At 36.6% G+C, this 18,785-nt stretch overlaps 1 protein-coding gene across 4 annotated transcripts in view; it reads right to left on the minus strand.

The window, feature by feature from the left end:
* The window catches only part of TRPC1 (transient receptor potential cation channel subfamily C member 1), a 70,319-nt gene that overhangs the window by 25,779 nt on the left and 25,755 nt on the right, over positions 1–18,785 (minus strand). For 3 of the 4 annotated variants that reach the window (XM_053667276.1, XM_053667275.1, XM_053667274.1), the window contains 3 exons: positions 8,075–8,206; positions 5,503–5,698; positions 176–512 (listed from right to left, as the gene is read on the minus strand). In XM_053667276.1, coding sequence (XP_053523251.1) covers positions 176–512; positions 5,503–5,698; positions 8,075–8,206 — 665 coding nt within the window. The remainder of the gene's footprint in view (positions 1–175; positions 513–5,502; positions 5,699–8,074; positions 8,207–18,785) is intronic. The other variant, XM_053667273.1, reaches the window with a different exon arrangement.

An 18,785-nucleotide genomic window follows, 5' to 3' on the forward strand; every position in this document is an offset into this window, starting at 1 on the left:
GTTCAGGAACATTTATTTTTGTAAAAATGTTAGTTAAGTCTTCAGTGATCATAAAAGTGTTCAAATTCTTGATGTGTAAATAGTATAAAATTACGAACTGAATATAGATATTTATAATGCCACCAAGCAAAGGAGAATTAATGGGCAGAGCCTTTCAAATGAACTTGGTACTTACCAATGATCCACAGTATAAGAAGATAGTCTATCCTTTCAAGAGCTGGTCCCATAGTGTTTTTCTTATCCTCATTGTAGACAAGAGAGTATAGGTTTAGTAGCAGCAAGAATGTGAAATATGATGCTCCATGAATAATGAATTTCATAAAAGGTGTATGAATGATTCTGCCAAACTGAGATTTGGGAGCTATCAAATAGCAAAGTGACAAAAGTGGCCAGAAGATGCCAACTGTTAAAACAGTCACTATCTTCTTACAGGTGGGCTTACGTCGATAACCTGACATCTGTCCAAACCAAACAGTGTTCAGAAACTGCTGGCAGTTAGACTGGGAGACAAACTGAAAAGGAATACGCACATATAAAAAAAAAGTCAAGTGAACCTGCAAATAGGATGTGATAACACCATGTTTAATTAATATCCAAAGTTTGAACAGCAAAAAACCAATTTCATACAGTCCACATAGACTTTCTTTCTTACGTGTAATAAAGAGTGCAGAGGTTAAGAGCACAGACTGTGGAGTCAGATTACCTAGATCTAAACCTAGCTCTACCACGTATTAAATGACCTTGCAGTTGTGAAACCTGGCTAAGCCTCAAGTTCCCTATCTGACAATGGAGATAGTAATAGTATCTACTTCATAAACTGGTTACAGGGATTAAATATAAAGCTCTTAAAATAGTGCCTAGGTCATAGCATGCACTATTATGTATTAATGATTATTACTAGCCTACTTAGCTACTTTGCAACATTTAATTTATAAATACTCTTATAAAAACGTTTATGAAATTTCAAAGTTAACAAGTAAAACCATAGGAAGAGACTTCAGTCTACAAAAATTAATGATTTTTGTTCAAGGAACAACGATGTCAAGCTAGTAAAGCAATCAAAGCATAAGCATCAGACATATGTACAAAAACAGAAAATGTAAAGTGCAATCGTCTTTAGTCTGCTTAAAACTGAGTTCTGTGTGGAAGGAAAAATATCCCGAACTAAGATGAAAATTCTAGTGTAAGTAAAAAGTACAGAAAATCAAAGTTTACAAAGCTTTTCAGTTTGCACATTCCAGAAGCAGTATTTTCCCAATATAATGCTCACAGAGTGAAGTTAACTTAAGGATTCTGATAACACTACATACAGTACTGTGATCAGGTTTGAAATTACTAAAGTAAAGCAAAAGTGATCATAACATCACTTAGATATCTAAATTATATTTAGTCAATCTTCTATTTTAAAGTGATTTATCCTGGGACAGAATATAATTTGTACAATGCAACACTGTAGTAAAAAAAGTTCCTGTTGTTGTTTATTGTGCTTATCAATAAATTTCCTAATATACTGGGTTAGCCAAAAAGTTCATTTAGTTTTCTTCTATACTATGGCTCTAGTCATGCTCAGTTGTCTTTAATTTCATTCAAAACAATTTTGTTAGATGGTATTGTGACAGCTGACACATCAGCATGCTTTAAAACAAAACAGTGAATTTTTGTGCAGCCATTTTAATTGAAGGTGGAAGAAAATATGCAGCATTATCAGCACATTATGCTTTATTATTTCAAGAAAAGTAAAATCAAAACTGAAACACAAAAAATTTGTGCAGAATATAGAGAAGGGGCTGCGACTGACCAAACATGTCAAAAGTGGTTTGTGAAATTTCTTGGTACTATTGACATTTTGGCCAAATAATTCTTTGCCCTGGGCCTATCTTATGCATTGGAAGGTGTTTAGTAGCAACCCCTGCCTCTACCCACTAGAAGCCAATAGTGGGAGACAGCTGACATTCTCAAAATATCCAAATCGATAATGAAAAACATTACTGATGAAAATGAAAAATGTGTCTCTTATTTTACAGAAAACACTAAGCAGATTTTCTGGCCAACTCAATATTATACTTTTTTTGGCACTTAAGTCTTACTTCATTCTTTATTCTGCTCAAATTCAGGTGTTCTTAAAGAATCTGACTTTGTCTTTCAAGATGAAATACTAGAGAGAGAAATAGCCTTTTCATCTAACAATTACCTAATTTAGTAGCATCCTAAACTGAATGGTTTCACCCTTCCCCCCAAATCTCAAAGCAATCTCAGGACTGTTTACTGTCCTTGCCATCCCTCAGCATAATGGTGATTTAAGTGATAGTAATGTTATATAGGTAACTGGAAAAACAAAATTTCAATTGGAAATGTTATTATTCTATGGGGGATTTAAAATGTAGATACAGCCCTGCCCAGGTGGCTCTGTTGGTTGGAGTGTTGTCCCATGCACCAAGAGGTCACGGGTTCGATCCCTGATCGTGGCACATACCTCAGCTGCGGGTTCAATCCCCAGGCTGGGTGTCTATGAGAAGCAACTGATCAATGACTGTTTCTCACACTGATGCCTCTCTCTCTCCACCTTCCTCTCTCTCTAAAATCAATTAAAAATATATCCTTGGGTAAGGATTAAAAAAAACTTAAAATGGAGACACAAATTCTTTGATAGTCCTCTAATTAAGAGGTAGGCTATTGATGTTCTGTACCCTTCAACATGTGATTGCTTTAAGTAGGAGATTCTGGAAGAAGTGACACTTATGTGACTTGTGAAAATGGCTCATAAAAGGTCATTCGGCTTCCACTTTGCAGAACATTTGCTCTCAGAGCCATAAACTGCCCTGTAAAAAGTCCTGGTACCCTGAAGCCAGCATGCTGTGCGGAAGCCCAGGTTACATGTAGGCACCCTAGTCAGCCCTCAGAGGATCCTCAAACCATTTCCCCATAGCCAGCACACCATCATGGCCATGCCCCTCTATGGTTCCAGTTCTCAAGAAGCCCACCCCCTGTGGACCTATCTACCTGAGCACACAGCCCACTCAGAGCTCCTGAGGTCCTCAAGGGCCTGCTCAAGCACCTGAGGTGTGTGTGAAGAAGCCTCAAAGCAACTGTAGCTCCCAGTCATGTGAGCTATCTCTAGGTGAGGCCCTACCCATAGTGAAGCAGAGACAAATCCTTTTTGCAATGCTCTTTCCTAAGTCCTGACCTAAAGAATCCAAGAACATAATGAAATGATTATAAAACAATTATAAATGATGATGAGATGCTGTTTTAGGCCATTAAGTATTAGGGTAGTTTGTTATTCAGGATGAATAAAGTCTACCAATTATTTGGGAAAATATTATCTCCTCCTTTAATATACTTAGAATTTTAGTTTAAAAGGCCATTTAATATTTTATTTAATCCTTAAAATTATGGAATGCCTTCCTTTCAACTAAAAATACTACTATTTCTTTTTCCTTTTCTTTCGTCTTCTTTAGAAGGAAACGTTTGATTACCTCTTGTGTGTCCTTCAGGTACATAAATACATTGCTAGGAAACTGCCTCTTGGTTGTTTCTTCCCTAACCAGGATTATCTTGGTTCTGTCCACTTTTTTTGATGTTCTTTTCCCAATCACTTACATTGATTTTGTATCTTGTTATCTCCCTATTCTACCATATTCTAAAATTTCATGTCTATTTTAAGTTGTGGGACAAATAAGTATATAAATTAACCTAGTACATAGTCAATAATGTCTAGTCAAAATATATATGAGAGGAAGGTTACATCAGGGTTTCTGTTCTATTTCTACTTGTACACATTAGCATGGAGCCACAGATCTGGATAAACAATACACTATCTAGGTAATCTTAAAGTAAACATCTTAAAATCCCTGTATCCAAGCTACAAGGTCTGTGCAGAAAAAAATTCAGCCATTATTAATATAATTAGAGCAGTTTGCACAACATCAATGTAAACTGGCAGCCTAGGAGAGTGGACTGGAATGCACATGCATGAATAATGACTTCACTATACTAGTCAGTGGGGGCAGTAGACATCATTGAGTGAGCATATGTACCATGTGGCTGTCACATTAAAAATTACTAAGCAAGTAGAACAACAAATCTGCACCAAATTTTGCATTATGTTTAAATATCCTCTGTGAAAACTATTTGGATGATTCAGAAGGCCACAGCCATGGGCAACTAGTGATTGGCAGGTTCATCACAACAATGCACCTGCTCATGCATCATACCTTATGCAAATTTTTTTGGTAAAACATCGAATCACCCAGGTGACTATGTAGTGAGATGTAGCCTCACTACAGCCCAGATTTGGTGCCCTGTGACTTCTGGCTTTTCCCAAAACTAAAATCACCTTTGAAAGGGAAGAGATTTCAGATTGTGATGAGATTCAGGAAAATATGATGTGGTAGCTGATGGCGATTGAGAGAACTCTGTGAGGTCCCAAGCTGCCTACTTTGCAGGGGACTGAGGTATCATTGTCCTATGTACAATGTTCCTTATATCTTCTTCAATAAATGTCTCTATTTTTCATATCACATGGCTGGATACCTTCTGGACAGATCTCATATATGAGGACAGATCTCAACCAAAATTTAAAAAAATTATTTTCCCAGCATCAGAGGTCCTATATTTTGCTTTCTGCCATTATCTATTTCAGGCTTCATTTTTTATATTAAAATGAATTTGATAAAAAAGTTTTATGCCAATATCTATGTTCATAATTAAAATAATGGGTCTTAGAAGCAATACCTTTAAAGTACCATTTATCAATACTCCATACTGTCAACTGTATATCATTGTATACATATAAAATGTATGCATTCATTCAGTAAATGAGCCTTAAAATTAAAAATTCTTGCCTTCTTCCTTCTTGAAGTTCCTGAATCATGTGTATGTATGTGTATGGGAATAGAAATAGGTATTTCCTTTAATAGGAAGAGATGGTGTCAGAAGAATCACATTCAACTTAGTTATCTTATCATGTGCCTCTCCACCCTTGGGTTTCACAATAAATTAACAAATAAGAATCAAGAAACATAACATCTGATACTTTATTTTTAAACAGAAAGGCACTATTACTATAAAAAGGACTATTATAGCCAGATCAATAAAACGAACTATGACAGACAAAATATGAGATGGAAACTTCATTATGAGGTCATGACACAAGATCTTACCTGTGTAGCTGCAATTTTGCAAAAAACACTAAATTAATGTAGACACTATTATAATGAAAATTAACTACTAAAAATAATAGCAACTACTCCTGAGTTTTTGCTTAATGCTAGTACTCACTATAATAAACTCTTAACTACATATATTTATTAATTCTTAAAACTGAAGCTCCACCAGATTCAATAACTTTCCCGAGGACACATGTTTTTATGAAGCAGAACCAGGATCTTAGCATGTATGGATCTAAGTCCCAGGATCTTAGTGCTGCTCCAAAGCCTTTGCTCTGAGCCACTAGACCACAGTGGAGGAAGCAATTTCAATATATCACCAAAACCCTCATACCTCCTTTTGGTTATATTTGATAGCAAGTTTTAGACGACTTAAATTCATTCTTTCTTCTAACAGTCCCCGTTTGTCAAGAGGCTCATCGCTGGATGTATGGTTTAGAATAACTTCCAATTCACGTGAATTCCGGGCTTGTGCAAGCAAATCTTTAGCAAACATTTTACACTGCCGGGCTAGTTCTTCATAATCAGTCCTGCAAAATGCAATGATCAATTATTAGAAATGTTACTTCTGCTTTCTAATAAGCTATTTTCACTAGAAAACTTTTACTCAGTAATATTTTAGTTCTGACGGTGGTATGAAAAATCTAAAGTCATTTTGTGCTGACACTCAAAGTAACTACTGGTGCACTAATGCTCCACAGCTGCGGGGACACTGTGACGTGATTGTGTTTCTGATGTTCACACTGATACCCTTAGATAAGCACAACACTTCCTCACACACACTGATATTCCTAGAAATTCTAATAATATTTGTCAACCAATTCTTCACTTAACTCATTTGCCTTTATTCTCTATATTTAGTACTTCCTTTCATACTATATATCTTAAAACAGGAAATAATGTTAATGCTATCTAATAAATATTATTACACAGTTTTTAACCCTTTTTCAATAATGGTCTAGAACATATTTATTCTACTTATGGTATTAAAATAGTATTTTGATTAATTTTTAAATTGCTCATTGGAACAAAAATTGAGTTAGGAAGATACTGAAACGTTCCTAGTAAAGAGTTCTCTTTCAGAATCACTATTCCTTGAAACTTAGAATTTAACTGTTTGCTAAAGGTAGGCCCAAATCAATTTGTGAGGAATTAAGAAGTTTTAGCATATAATTCTTTGCAAGAATAGCAATTACATTAAACATGCCTGCATAAAACAATTTAAGAATAAAGTTAGAAATAAATAATTATGAGTCAACTGAACTTCAGAAAATAATTTTTGTTCCTTTTTTTCCTTAAAGAGAAAGGAAAGGAAAATAGGAAGATTTCCCATTGATTAATATTTCTACACAATGGGATCTTCCATGAACTGGTTACATAACATCCTAACTCAAAAAGTTAAAAACTATTTCTTAGGAGCTAACATTTTTGTCATCCATTCTTTGTATTTAGTATGTAACCAAAATACCTAAGAATAAATAGTTGGATTTCTTTAACAACTGGAGTATTACCTGCTTCTTGGTCTAGGCATCTAATTGCAGATGGAAACATTTATCAAAAGTATATTTTTTACAAAGATATCTCATTTTTAGATAAAGGCTGACAGCCACTACATTGAAAGGTAGCATTAATATATTTTATATACCTAAGTTGCTTAATCTCCAATAGATTATTGTAAAACTAATAAGAGGCTGTATAGTTTAGATAGAAATATAGTAAAAAGGAAGCAATGAGTCTTCCTTCCATTCTAGCAACAACTCTGCTCCTACTTTCAAGATCAACTCCATTCCTAATTAGCAGGTGATATTAATAAAATATCTAACCTCTATATATCACATTCCCCATCGAAAAAAACAAGAGACCATCACTTCAAAATCTAACTTTATTAGACTATGATTACAATATAATCACAGTGGTTGTTTCCATTTGAAAGGAGTTGAATAAATTCTTTTATGTGATAACTCAGAGCTCCGATTATGAGGTTAAAATAGAAAGTTTCTAAACTCAGAGATATCAAGAACTATCTGTATATACTGCTGTGAAGACAAAAGAAAAGTGCAAGCTTCTTTTTTGCCCTTCCAGTAAGTAGAAGTTCGAATTTTCCCAACTATCAAGCCACTGGAGGACAGCAACGTAAGACATGGGCTCCACCGTCAGCTGGACATGAAAGGAAGGGTGGGGACTGTCAAGAAATCTTGGTCAAGTCTCCCTTCCTTGGAGGGCACCAAGGATACTTTAATGTAAGAGAAAGACTCACAGCTTTTCCTAAAGTTTACAAATGTAATTAAAAAAGCATTTTTTAAATGCCTGTCAGTAGTTTAATAGGCTGCTTTTTTGAAAGCCTTTTTTTCCCTCTAATTTACCTCTCTAGGAGAAATGGTAACAGTGATTCCTTGTGTATGCGAATTGCCAGAATTGCACGGAACTCTTCATTTCAGAAAAGCTGTCTACATGTTATGCTTCTCCTAGTAGGAACTCTCACCAAACAGTGAACAAACAGTGAAAAGGGACTAGGTTTCCATGTTTGCAATAGCCCCAATACAGAAAGCATTCTATTGTTTCTGAGAGTTATGAAGAATCACACTCCAAGGATAATTAAAGACTGTGGGAATAAGGGGAAGTAGGACAGAGAGCAGTTATAAATAATTTTATTCCTGCTTAAGGCTACCACTCCACTACTCTTCACATTGCCCTAGGATGCCTTTGGCAATGTTGAACAAAGCAGGGATTTAAGGGCAGTGCAAGAGGAACAGAAAGCAGATGGGCAGGAGTCATCTAAATTATACCAGGGTCTATTCACTAAGGAAGAAAGAAAATCCCAAGAAGGTGGCAGCAAAATCTGGTCATATTGGATCAAATATAAATAAATATTCTGAAAAACAGATATAATTTCCATTCATTCCCACCTGAATTCCACCTCCACAAGGCTCAGTTCTTTTAAATCAGCACTAAGTTCGAATGCTCTCAGAATTGGATCCTCCTCTGTTAACATTATTAAAGCCGGACTGGCCAAACAACGATATATATCAAGACGAAACCTGTGATAAAATTTGATTCCATAATGTAAAAGGAAATTATTACACACATGACATTAGTATTTTAACTCATAATATTCTTAAAATTATAGTATTGCAAAATAGAAAGTAAAAGTTGTATTTATTAAAAGATAATTTGCATAAACAGACTTAAAAATATTTTGAGATATGAATACTGGAAAACTTTATATGTATTACTTTTAAGGAAACTGTTTTAGTGTTTCTTTTCATAGATTCAAAACATTGCATTCTTCAGTACAATTTAATTTAAAAGTTTTCTATTCCTAAATCTAACATTATTTTAAATAAAATATGCTAATAATTTTTATTTTAAAATTTTTCCTTTTCCAATAAGACTGATATGCTAAATATATGTAAAACATTACTTATTCAACCAGGTTATTTTTAAAATATGTTTCAAATCTTAAAAACAAACTGAACTAATGAGCAAAGCAGAGACAAGCTCATATATAGAGAGCATGATGATAGCTATTGGGAGGGGGAGTTTTGGGGGGAGATTGAGCAGAAAGGAAAAAGGACTCAAGGACATGGACAACAGTGTGTGGTGATTGTGAGGGGAGGCGGGTAAAATGGGGTTAAATGGTAATGGAAAAAGTACAGTAAAAAATTAAATGGAAAAAAGAATGAAATCATGTATTTATACATAGTCTAGTAAATCATTTACTCCCCTCACCTTCTGTATACTAGTAAATGTTCATTTTCAATATCTAAATAGAAACCAAATGAAAAAAATTCTACTATAATTCTTTCATTCATAAATATACAACTCTTAATTTATAAATTTGGTAGATGTTATATAATGTATTTTTTTCTTCTAAATATAAATTCAACACATGCTTGTTTTTTTAAGGAAGCAAGTAGTTTAGAAAGAGGATGCTCTAATCATTTGGGTGATAACACCCTGTCACTGTTTGTTTATCTGTTGTAACAAGGGCACGACACTGGTGAGAGGTGAGCAAGGCTGTGAGAGGGGGTGGCGAGTATGGGGAAACTCTGTACTTTCTGCTCAATTTTGTTGAGCTTACAACTACTCTAAAAATACGGTTCACTAATATTTAAGTAACCATCCAACAAAGAAGAGATCACAAGAGAAATTAGAAAATATCTTAAATACACTTACTAGAAAGGTAGCAAAATACAAAATCAATAAGCTAAATTTCTAACTTAAGTTAGAAAAAGAATAAATCAGAAGATGGCAGCAGAGTAGGTGGAAGTTACACTCACCTTCTTCCAGACCCAAACTGGAATTATAACTAAATTATAGAACAATCAACCTAAATAACTAATTGAAGATGAGCTGAACAGAAGTTTTATAACCAAGGATTAACAGAAGCCACATCAAGATTGATTGGAAGGTTGAAGATGCAAAAAGTGTGGGCCCCAGTTTGGTAGCTGAGAATCTGGAGGGATATCTCAGCTGTAAAGACACATGGGGTCTTTGCAGACACATTGGGTCTTCATCCCACATTGAACTCCCCCACCTGGAGCAACAGAGCTGAAAACAGTCTCTCACATAACATTTGGCTGTAAAAATAGTGGGCATTGTGGCCACCAGGGAGAAATGGGATACTGACAGAAACTCAAGTGCCCACTAAAAGGGTTAGCACACAAAATCTCATTTGCAGCCACTCACAGTGGGCTCAAGCAGCGGGCGTGTGGATCTGAGCATGTGCGTGTGGAGTCTTGTGAGGACGGATTGGGCTGTATGACTCCAGAAAGAGAGCTGAAAGGGCAGCCACCAGAGTCCCTGTGCTGAGTTCCTCACCTGCACTGTCCACAGACACCATCTTTCCTGGGGCGAACATTCCTCTCCAATCTGCACTGGCCTAGCAGGACTGTACAACCCCATCCTCCTGGCACCCCTGTAGTCCAGGCAACCTCACAACCTCCAAAACAGTCTGCTGCCTAAGCCTGTGGTATAGACTTTCTTGACGGGATCTTGAGGACACATTCAAAGAGAATCAGAGACAGAGTTGTGAGGCTCTGGGTCAGAGACCATTTCCCTTCCCTGTCTACTGTGGGCCAGAAGAGACCAGTTTCATACTAGTCTGGCCTGCCCTGCCCACCACGGCCATAGTAGTCCCATGGCTCACACACTATCTCCATAGCCAAGCACCAGCCTGGGGCACAGCCCACAGCCAGAGTAGCTGCTTCCCGACGCCCACTAGAGATCTACTAGCCCCATTAATGAAAAACTATATCCACGACCCTGACTTCTGGCAGCCCTGCCCTGCTGAGCTTGTGGTCCACAGTACTGTCAGTCTGCCACAGCCAACTTGGTTCCTTGATACAGAAGACTCTCCACTAGATCTGGGAAGATTCTAGAAGGAAATGAGTTGTTTGGCACTTGGGTGAGGCCATTTCTTCTTGAATGGACCATTTTTCCTCCAGCTCATACCAGACCAGCATCACCTTTCCTGTGCAGAGCTCTCCCTTCACACAACCAAATCTGTGTAGGACTGTTGAACACTGCTGGTCACACCCTGATTAATCCCTGAGACATGACCCCACCACAGAGGTCCACAGGCACAAAGCAGGTGGAGGCTAATTATGGTGTGCCCTGAGACTGTTGCTGAGTGGCTTTAAACCCAGCACTGGCACCAAGTTTGAATCTCTATCAGCCTGGTGAACAACTGTCACCCTACCTACCTGCTGACTCACTGAGAGCCTCCTTCAAGCAACTGGTATACCATCACAGGCTCTTTCAGTAACTGAGCCTACCAGACAGCTAACAGGTGAGGGCAAATCTTGGGGAGCTTTGGTCCTCCTGCTGTCTTGCCTTTGAGTCTGGTGTCAGTGGAAATAGGTCTTGTTGCACAGTGAGGCCCCTCCCATGCACACCGAGGCCCTGCAGAGCCAGCCACAAACTAGAGGTTATATCATACCTCCAAACATGTAGCCCAGGCTTGTCACTGTCAGTGCCTGTCATCTAGCAGCACTATGATGCCTCCTGATGGGCCCCAGAACCAACACAACCAGTGGTTCAGACCACATCATAGCACCATGAGCAGCACAAACAAAGGAAAATCTCAGAAGACACTAGTTGGGACAAATTCAGCTTTGTGGAGCTGTCTCTGCATAGCATCTATGCACTGCATTGAGGGTTGATCCTCATAGCCAGCTGAAGGAGCAACTTCAACCATGGACAAGCCAACAGTAATCAAGACTCAACTACTGATACAACTGGATGGCTCACATAACCTACATAAAAAATGGCAGCACTTAGCTCAGGAAATTAGAAAGACCACTCCTCTGAGCCCTACAACACACCTACTACATAAAGCCACCATACCAAAGCATGGAACATCTACCTAGTACCCAGAAACAAACAAAGAAAAATAGCCAAAGTGGGGAGACAAAGAAACATTACACAAATGAAAGGCAGGAGAATTCCCAAAAAGCAACTAAATGAAATAGAGGCAAACAAGCTACAAGATACATAGTTCAAAACAATGGTTATGAAGATGCTCAAAAATATAGTGAGAACTTCAACAGCATGAAAAACAACATAGAAACCATAAAAAAGAACCAGCCAGAAATTAATAATACAATATCTCAAATAAGGAATACACTAGAAGGGATCAAATACATCTAGCAGGCAAGGATAGTCTAGCCATAGCTGGTGTGGCTCAGTGGATTGAGTGCTGGCCTGCAAACCAAAGGGTCATTGCTTTGATTTCCAAACAGGGCACATGCCTGGGTTTCTGGTCAGGCCCCCAGTAGGGGGTGCATGAGAGTCAACCACACATTGATGTTTCTCTCCCTCTCTCTTTCCCTTCCCCTTTGTCTAAAAATAAATAAATAAAATGTTTTTTTTTAAATGAGGCTAGTCTAAAGGACCTCTGGGAAAAAATGAAGTGTAACAACATCTGTATCATAGGGGTATCAGAAAAAGAAGAGAGCAAGGAAAGAATCAAGAACATATTTGAAGAAATAATGGCTGAAAACTACCCTAACCTCCTGAAAGAAAAAGACACACTGGTCCAGGAAGAGCACAGAGTCCTAAACAAGATGAACACAAAGAAGCCCACAAAAAGACACATCATAATTAAAATGATAAAGAATAAGACAAAGAGAGAATCTTAAAAGCAGCAAGAGAAAAACAGTTACCTACAAGGGAACTCCCAAATGACTCTCAACTGACTCCTCAACAAAAACATTTCAGACCACAAGGAATTGGCATGAAATATACAAAATGATAAAAATCAAGGACCAACAATGAAGACTATTCTACCCAGCAAGGCTATCATTCAATTGATGGGAAAATAAATAGCTTCCCAGGTGAAAAAACAAAACAAAAACAAACAAACACCTAAAAGTTTGTTACCACCAAACCTATATTATAAGAAATATTAAAGGGCCTTCTTTAAGAAAAGAAAAAATACAGAAGGAACACAGTTATAAATAATAAAATGGCAATAAATACATACCTATCAATAATCAATAATTACCTTAAATGTAAATGATTTAAATGCTTCAATTAAAAGACAGTGGATGGATTTAAATGCTTCAATTAAAAGACAGTGGACAGTTGAATGGATAAGAAAACAAGATCCATATATATGTTGTCTATGAGAGACGCACTTCAGAATGAAAAATACACACTAACTAAAAGCAAAAGGATGACAAATGATATATAATGAAAATGGAAACAAAACAAAAGCTGGAGTAGTAAATTATATCAGTCAAAATAAATTTTAAAACAAGATGTAATAAGAGATAAAGACATAATATAATGATAAAGAGAACAATCCAATAAGAGGATATAACCCTTGTAAACATTTATGCATCCAACAAAGAGCACCTAAGTATACAAAGCAAATCTTGACGGACATTGAGGGAGAGATGGATAGTAATATAGTCATAGGAGGGGATGTTAGCACCCCTTTGGCATCAATGGGTAGATCACTGAGACAGAAATGAACAAGGAAACAGCAGTCCTAAACTACAAACTAGATAGGTGTATTTAATTAATATTTTCAGAGGATTTCACCCCAAAGCAGCAAAATATACATTCTTTTCAAGCATGAAATAGTTTTTAGGATAGACCATGAGTGAGAACACAAATCTCAAATTTAAGAAGACTGAAATCAAGCATCTTCTCCAACCACAATAATAGGAAACTAGAAATCAACTACAAGTAAAAAACTGAAAAACACATCAACACAGATAGGCTAAATAATAAGTTAATAAACAATAAGTGGGTCAACAATGAAATCAAAGGAGAAATCAAAAACTACTTTGAGACTAATAAAAATGAACACGTAAAAACCCAAAACCTATGGGACACAGCAAAAGCAGTTCTAAGAGGAAAATTCATAGCAATACATATCTACCTCACCAGGCAAAACAAAACAAAAACAAAAACAAAACTCAAACAATCTAACCTTACGCCTAAAAGACCTAGAAAAAGAACAGCGAAGATGTGAGTAGAAAGAATAATAAAGTTTAGATAAAAAATAAATGACATAGGGAATAAAAAAATTAGAAAAGACAAATGAATTCAAGAGTTGGTTTTCTGAAAACAAACAATTGACAGGCCCTTAATCAGACTCATCAAAAAGAAAAAGAGATAGAGAGAGAGAGAAAGAGGACCCAAATAGATACAACCAGAAATTAAAGGAGAAAAGTAACAACTGACACTACAAAAATACAAAGGATTATAAGAAAATACTACAAACAAGTATATGCCAACAATCTGACAATCTAGAAAAAATGAATAAATCCTAGTAACATACAATCTTCCAAAACTGAATCAGAAATAATAAGACAATCTGAATAGACAGATTACAGCCAGTGAAATGGAATCGGTAATGACAAAACTCCCAACAGCCCAAGCTGGTGTGGTTCAATTGGTTGGAGCATTGTCCTGTACAGCCAAGGTTGCAGGTTCAATTCCCAGTGAGGACACATACCCAGGTTGTGGGTTCAGTCCTTGATTGGGATGTGTATGAGAAAGCAATCAGCTGATGTTTCTCTCTCGTAACAGTATTTCTCTCTCACATTAATATTTCTCTTTCTCCCCTTCTCTCACTCCCTCTTTCCTTTCCTCCCTCCCATCCCCCCTCCCTTCCTCCCTCCCTCTTTCTCCCTCTCCCCACCCTCTCCTCTCCCAGTGAAAAATGTCCTCAAATAGGGCTTAAAAATCCCAACAAATAAAAGCCCTGGATGGCTTCACAGGGTAATTTTAGCAAACATTCAGAGAAAGACTAACACCTCTCCTGCCACTATCGAAAAAATTTCAAGAGGATGGAAGGCTTCCAAGCTCATTTTACAAAACCAGCATTATCCTAATTAGTTCCCAAACCAGATAAAAACACTATAGAGAAGAAAATTATAGGCCAATATCCCCGATAGGCATAGATGCTAAAAACTTCAACAAACTATTAGCAAACTAGTTCTAGCAATACATTAGAAAAATCTTACACCATTACCAAGTACGATTTACTCCAGGGAATGCAGGGTGGTACAGTACCCACAAATCAATAAACACGATAAACCACTTAAAAAATGAAGGATAAAAACCACACGATCATATCAATACATGTAGAACAAGCATTTGATAAAATCCAGCACCCATTTATGATAAAAACTTTCAGTAAAGTGGTAACAGAGGGAAAATGCCCCAGTGTAATAAAGGCCATGTATGACACACCCACAGCCAACATCATACTCGATGGTCAAAAACTAAAAGCATTTTCCTTAAGATCAGGAACAAGCCCTGGCTGGTGTAGCTCAGTGGATTGAGCGCGGGCCTGCAAACCAGGCAATCACGATTCAATTCCCAGTCAGGGCACATGCCTGGGTTGCAGGCTGGTTCCCTGCAGGCCAGTTCCCAGCAGGGACACACAAAAGGCAACCATACATTGATGTTTCTCTCCCTCTCTCCTTCCCTTCCCCTCTAAAGATAAATAAAATCTTAAAAAAAAAAAAAGATCAGGAACAAGACAGGGATGTTCGCTTATACCACTCTTACTCAACATAGTACTGGAAGTCCTAGTTACAGAAATAAGACAAGAAAAAGAAAGAAAAGGCATCCAAATTGGATAGGAGGAAGTAAAATTGTCATTATTGGCAGAGGAGATATAGAAAAAACACTTGACAAAATCCAGCACCAAATTATGCTAAAACTCTCAGAAAAGTGGGAATAGAGAACAAAGCTTAACACAGTCATGGCCGTATATTACAAACCCATGGCTAACCATAAGCAGAACTGGAGTAGATGAGGCAATATTAATAACAGACAGGCAATATTCATGACACAGGAGAATGCAATCTTCATAGACAGAAACTGGATGATGAAATTTCTAACTTCCACATGTAACTGACAACCACTGATGAGATTTCAGTTTCCAACCTAACAACTGCAGTTAACGGTCACATTTCATTTTTTAAAATTCACTGGGGTGACATTGGTAAATAAAAATTATATAGGTTTCAGGGGTAAAATTCTCTAATACAGCATCCATACACTGTATTGTGTTTTACCACCCCTAGTCAAGTCTCTTTCCATCACCATTTACCCCATTTACCTTCTTCTACATACCCCACCTCCTGTTCCCTCTGGTAATCACCGTACTGTTGTGCACGTCTATGAGTCTTGTTTTTTCTTTGCTCAATCCCCTCACCTCCTTCACCTAGCCCCTCAAGCCCCCTGCCCTGCCCTCTAACAGCTGCCAATCTGTTCTCTATATTATAAACCTGTCTCTATTTTGTTAAGTTTATTTTGTTCAATAGATTCCATGTACAAGTGAAATCACATGGTACTTGTCTTTCTCTGACTGGCTTATTTCACTTAGCATAATTCTCTGCAGGTCCATCCATGCTGTCCCAAAAGGTAAGATTTCCTTCCTTTTTATTTTTTTTACGGCTGAGTAGTATTCCATTGTGTACATGGAATACTATATTTTTGTTCACTCATCTACTAATGGACACATGGGCTGCTTCCAAATTTTGGCTATTGTAAATAATACTGCGATGAACATAGGGATGCAGATATCCTTTTGAAATAGTGTTTCAGGTTTCTTAGGATATATCCCCAGAAGTGGAATCACTGGGTCATAGGCAGTTCCATTTTTAATTTTTTGAGGTAACTCTACACTACTTTCCACAATGGCTGCACCACTCTGCATTCCCAGCAACAGTACATGAGGGTTCCTTTTTCTCTATCTCCTCACCAACACTCATTGTTTGTTGATTTATTGATGATGCCATTCTGACAGGTGTGAAATCTCACTGTGGTTTTAACTTGCTTTTCTCTGATGATTAGTGACATTGAGCATCTTTTCTTATGTCCATTGGTCATCTGAATATTCTCTTTGGAGAAGTGTCTATTCAGGTCCTTTGGCCATCTTTCAGTTGGATTATTTGTTTCTTTGGTGTTATGTTTTATAAGTTCTTTATAAGTTTTGGAATATTAATCCCTTATCAGATGTATCACTGGCAAATATGTTCTCCCAATGAGTGGGTTGTCTTTTCATTTTGTTGATGAATTCCTTTGCTGTGCAAAACATTTTTAGTTCGAGGTAGTCTAATTTGTTTATTTTTCTTTTGTTTCCCTTGCCCAAGGATATATATCAGAAAAAATATTGCTATAAGAAATGTCCGAGATTTTACTGCCTATGTTTTCTTCTAGGGCTTTTATGGTTTTGAGTCTAACATTTAAGTCTTTAATCCATTTAGAGTTTATTCTTACATATAGTGTAAGAAGGTTATCTAGTTTCATTTTTTTGCACATATCTGTCCAATATTTCCTAACACCATTTATTGAATAGACTATCTTTACTCCATTGTATGTTCTTGCCTCCTTTGTCAAAATTAATTGACCATAAAGGTGCAAGCTTATTTCTGGGCTCTCTACCCTGTTCCATTGATCTATATGTCTGTTTTTATGCCAGTACCATGATGTTTTCATTAAGGCCTCACATTTCTAACCAATGGGAGTATTAGCTATTAAGAAGCAGATGTAGAACATTAAAATGACATTTGTTAGTTCTGTACACAGGAGGAGGACTAGAATTGGTCATGAGACATCTGACAAAAATTAAAGTTAGAAGTTGTACAAGGATTTTAGGACTTATTTATACATTGCTTGTATAACTAAATAAACACAAGAAGTATATTAAAGTATCTTTATCAAAAAGATATTTCATATCCTTAAGATTATTCTCAAGGCCAATATCTTATTGTCTTGGCAGATATGTACTAGATTTCATAAATTAAATTGCTTTCAGGGGTGAAGTGGGTAATAATATGAGTAAAGCTGCGTGTACATGAGGCTTACAGGCATTCAAATTTAAAATTATAAAAAAACATTTTGCAGATTAAACAAAACACTTCTGCAGATTAAATTTAACTGGTCGTCCCTTACTTTGTTATTGCTCCCAATTTCAGTGTTTCTCAACATTTTTAAATTGCCTTCTTTTAAATAAGATTTCAAATCTTCCTTAAAGTTATTTAACATTTCACATCACATAGAATTTTTAGATTAAAAGAAAATCACAGCAATTATATCATTGAAAATATTTTTCTAAACTCAATGGCCCACTACCCTTCACTAAGCCATTTAAAATTATTGTGAGACCTTTCAGGTGAGACCTTATCCTCACCTGAAACTGCACTCTCTCTGAAATTTAGAAACCAATGTCGTATAATCCTTGGCTCTTTCACTTCGTTGATCCCATATCTCTTTTTATTCCTTTTGTTAGCCCCCTTCTGCAGGTCTGCTTAGCAATTCCTGAAAATGACTTTAGTCAAGGGCCTTTCCTATAACTGCTTTCTCAAACATCAATACAAACTCTCCAACTTTCCTGAGAATATATCAAACCATTTGCAGTTCTCCAAATAAACCACAATCACACTTTGTACTCTCTGCACAAAATGTCTTTCACATTTCAATTCTTGTTCATGCTTAAAGACTGAGCTCAAGCCACAGATCCTCCAAAAGCTTTCAGAACAAGTGTTCTGAAACCAACCTAGGTAGTGTTCTTTCCAGCCCCAATCCACCACCCCAGCTGCTTCAACTACAGTTCGTAGGCATACTATTTGAAAAATATTTATAGTTAATATTAAGAAGGAATTTTTAAACTAAAAGAAGCCTTAAAGTCATCTTACAGACTAGCCATTTTAAAACTAAAAAGGTAAATAATATAGTCAGCTGTCAACCAAACGTTATCAAAGAGAATCTCATTTTAAAATAAATTTGAAAATATAAAAAAATTTCCAATTCAACTTCTGCAAATAAATATTAAATCCATTTCCAAGAGACTTTCCCAATTTATGGATTTATGACTGTCAATCCATCAAAGATCTGTTCATAAAATGAAGAGAGAGAGAATGTGGATATTTTACAGTTTTTTAAAATTGATTTAGAGAGAGGGGAAAAGTGAGAGAGAGAAACATCAATTGGCTGCCTCCCATACAATGCCACCCAGGATTGAGCATGCAGCCTAGGAATGTGCCCTAACTGGGAATGAATCTGCAACCCTTTGGTGCACAGGACTATGCTGCAACCAACTGAGCACCTGGCCAGGTGAAATTTTAAAGTTTTAAAGCTAATTTC

The sequence above is a fragment of the Artibeus jamaicensis genome, unplaced genomic scaffold, assembly GCF_021234435.1.
Source record: "Artibeus jamaicensis isolate MK-2021 breed Jamaican fruit bat unplaced genomic scaffold, CSHL_Jam_final contig_466, whole genome shotgun sequence".
Lineage (NCBI taxonomy): Eukaryota > Metazoa > Chordata > Mammalia > Chiroptera > Phyllostomidae > Artibeus > Artibeus jamaicensis.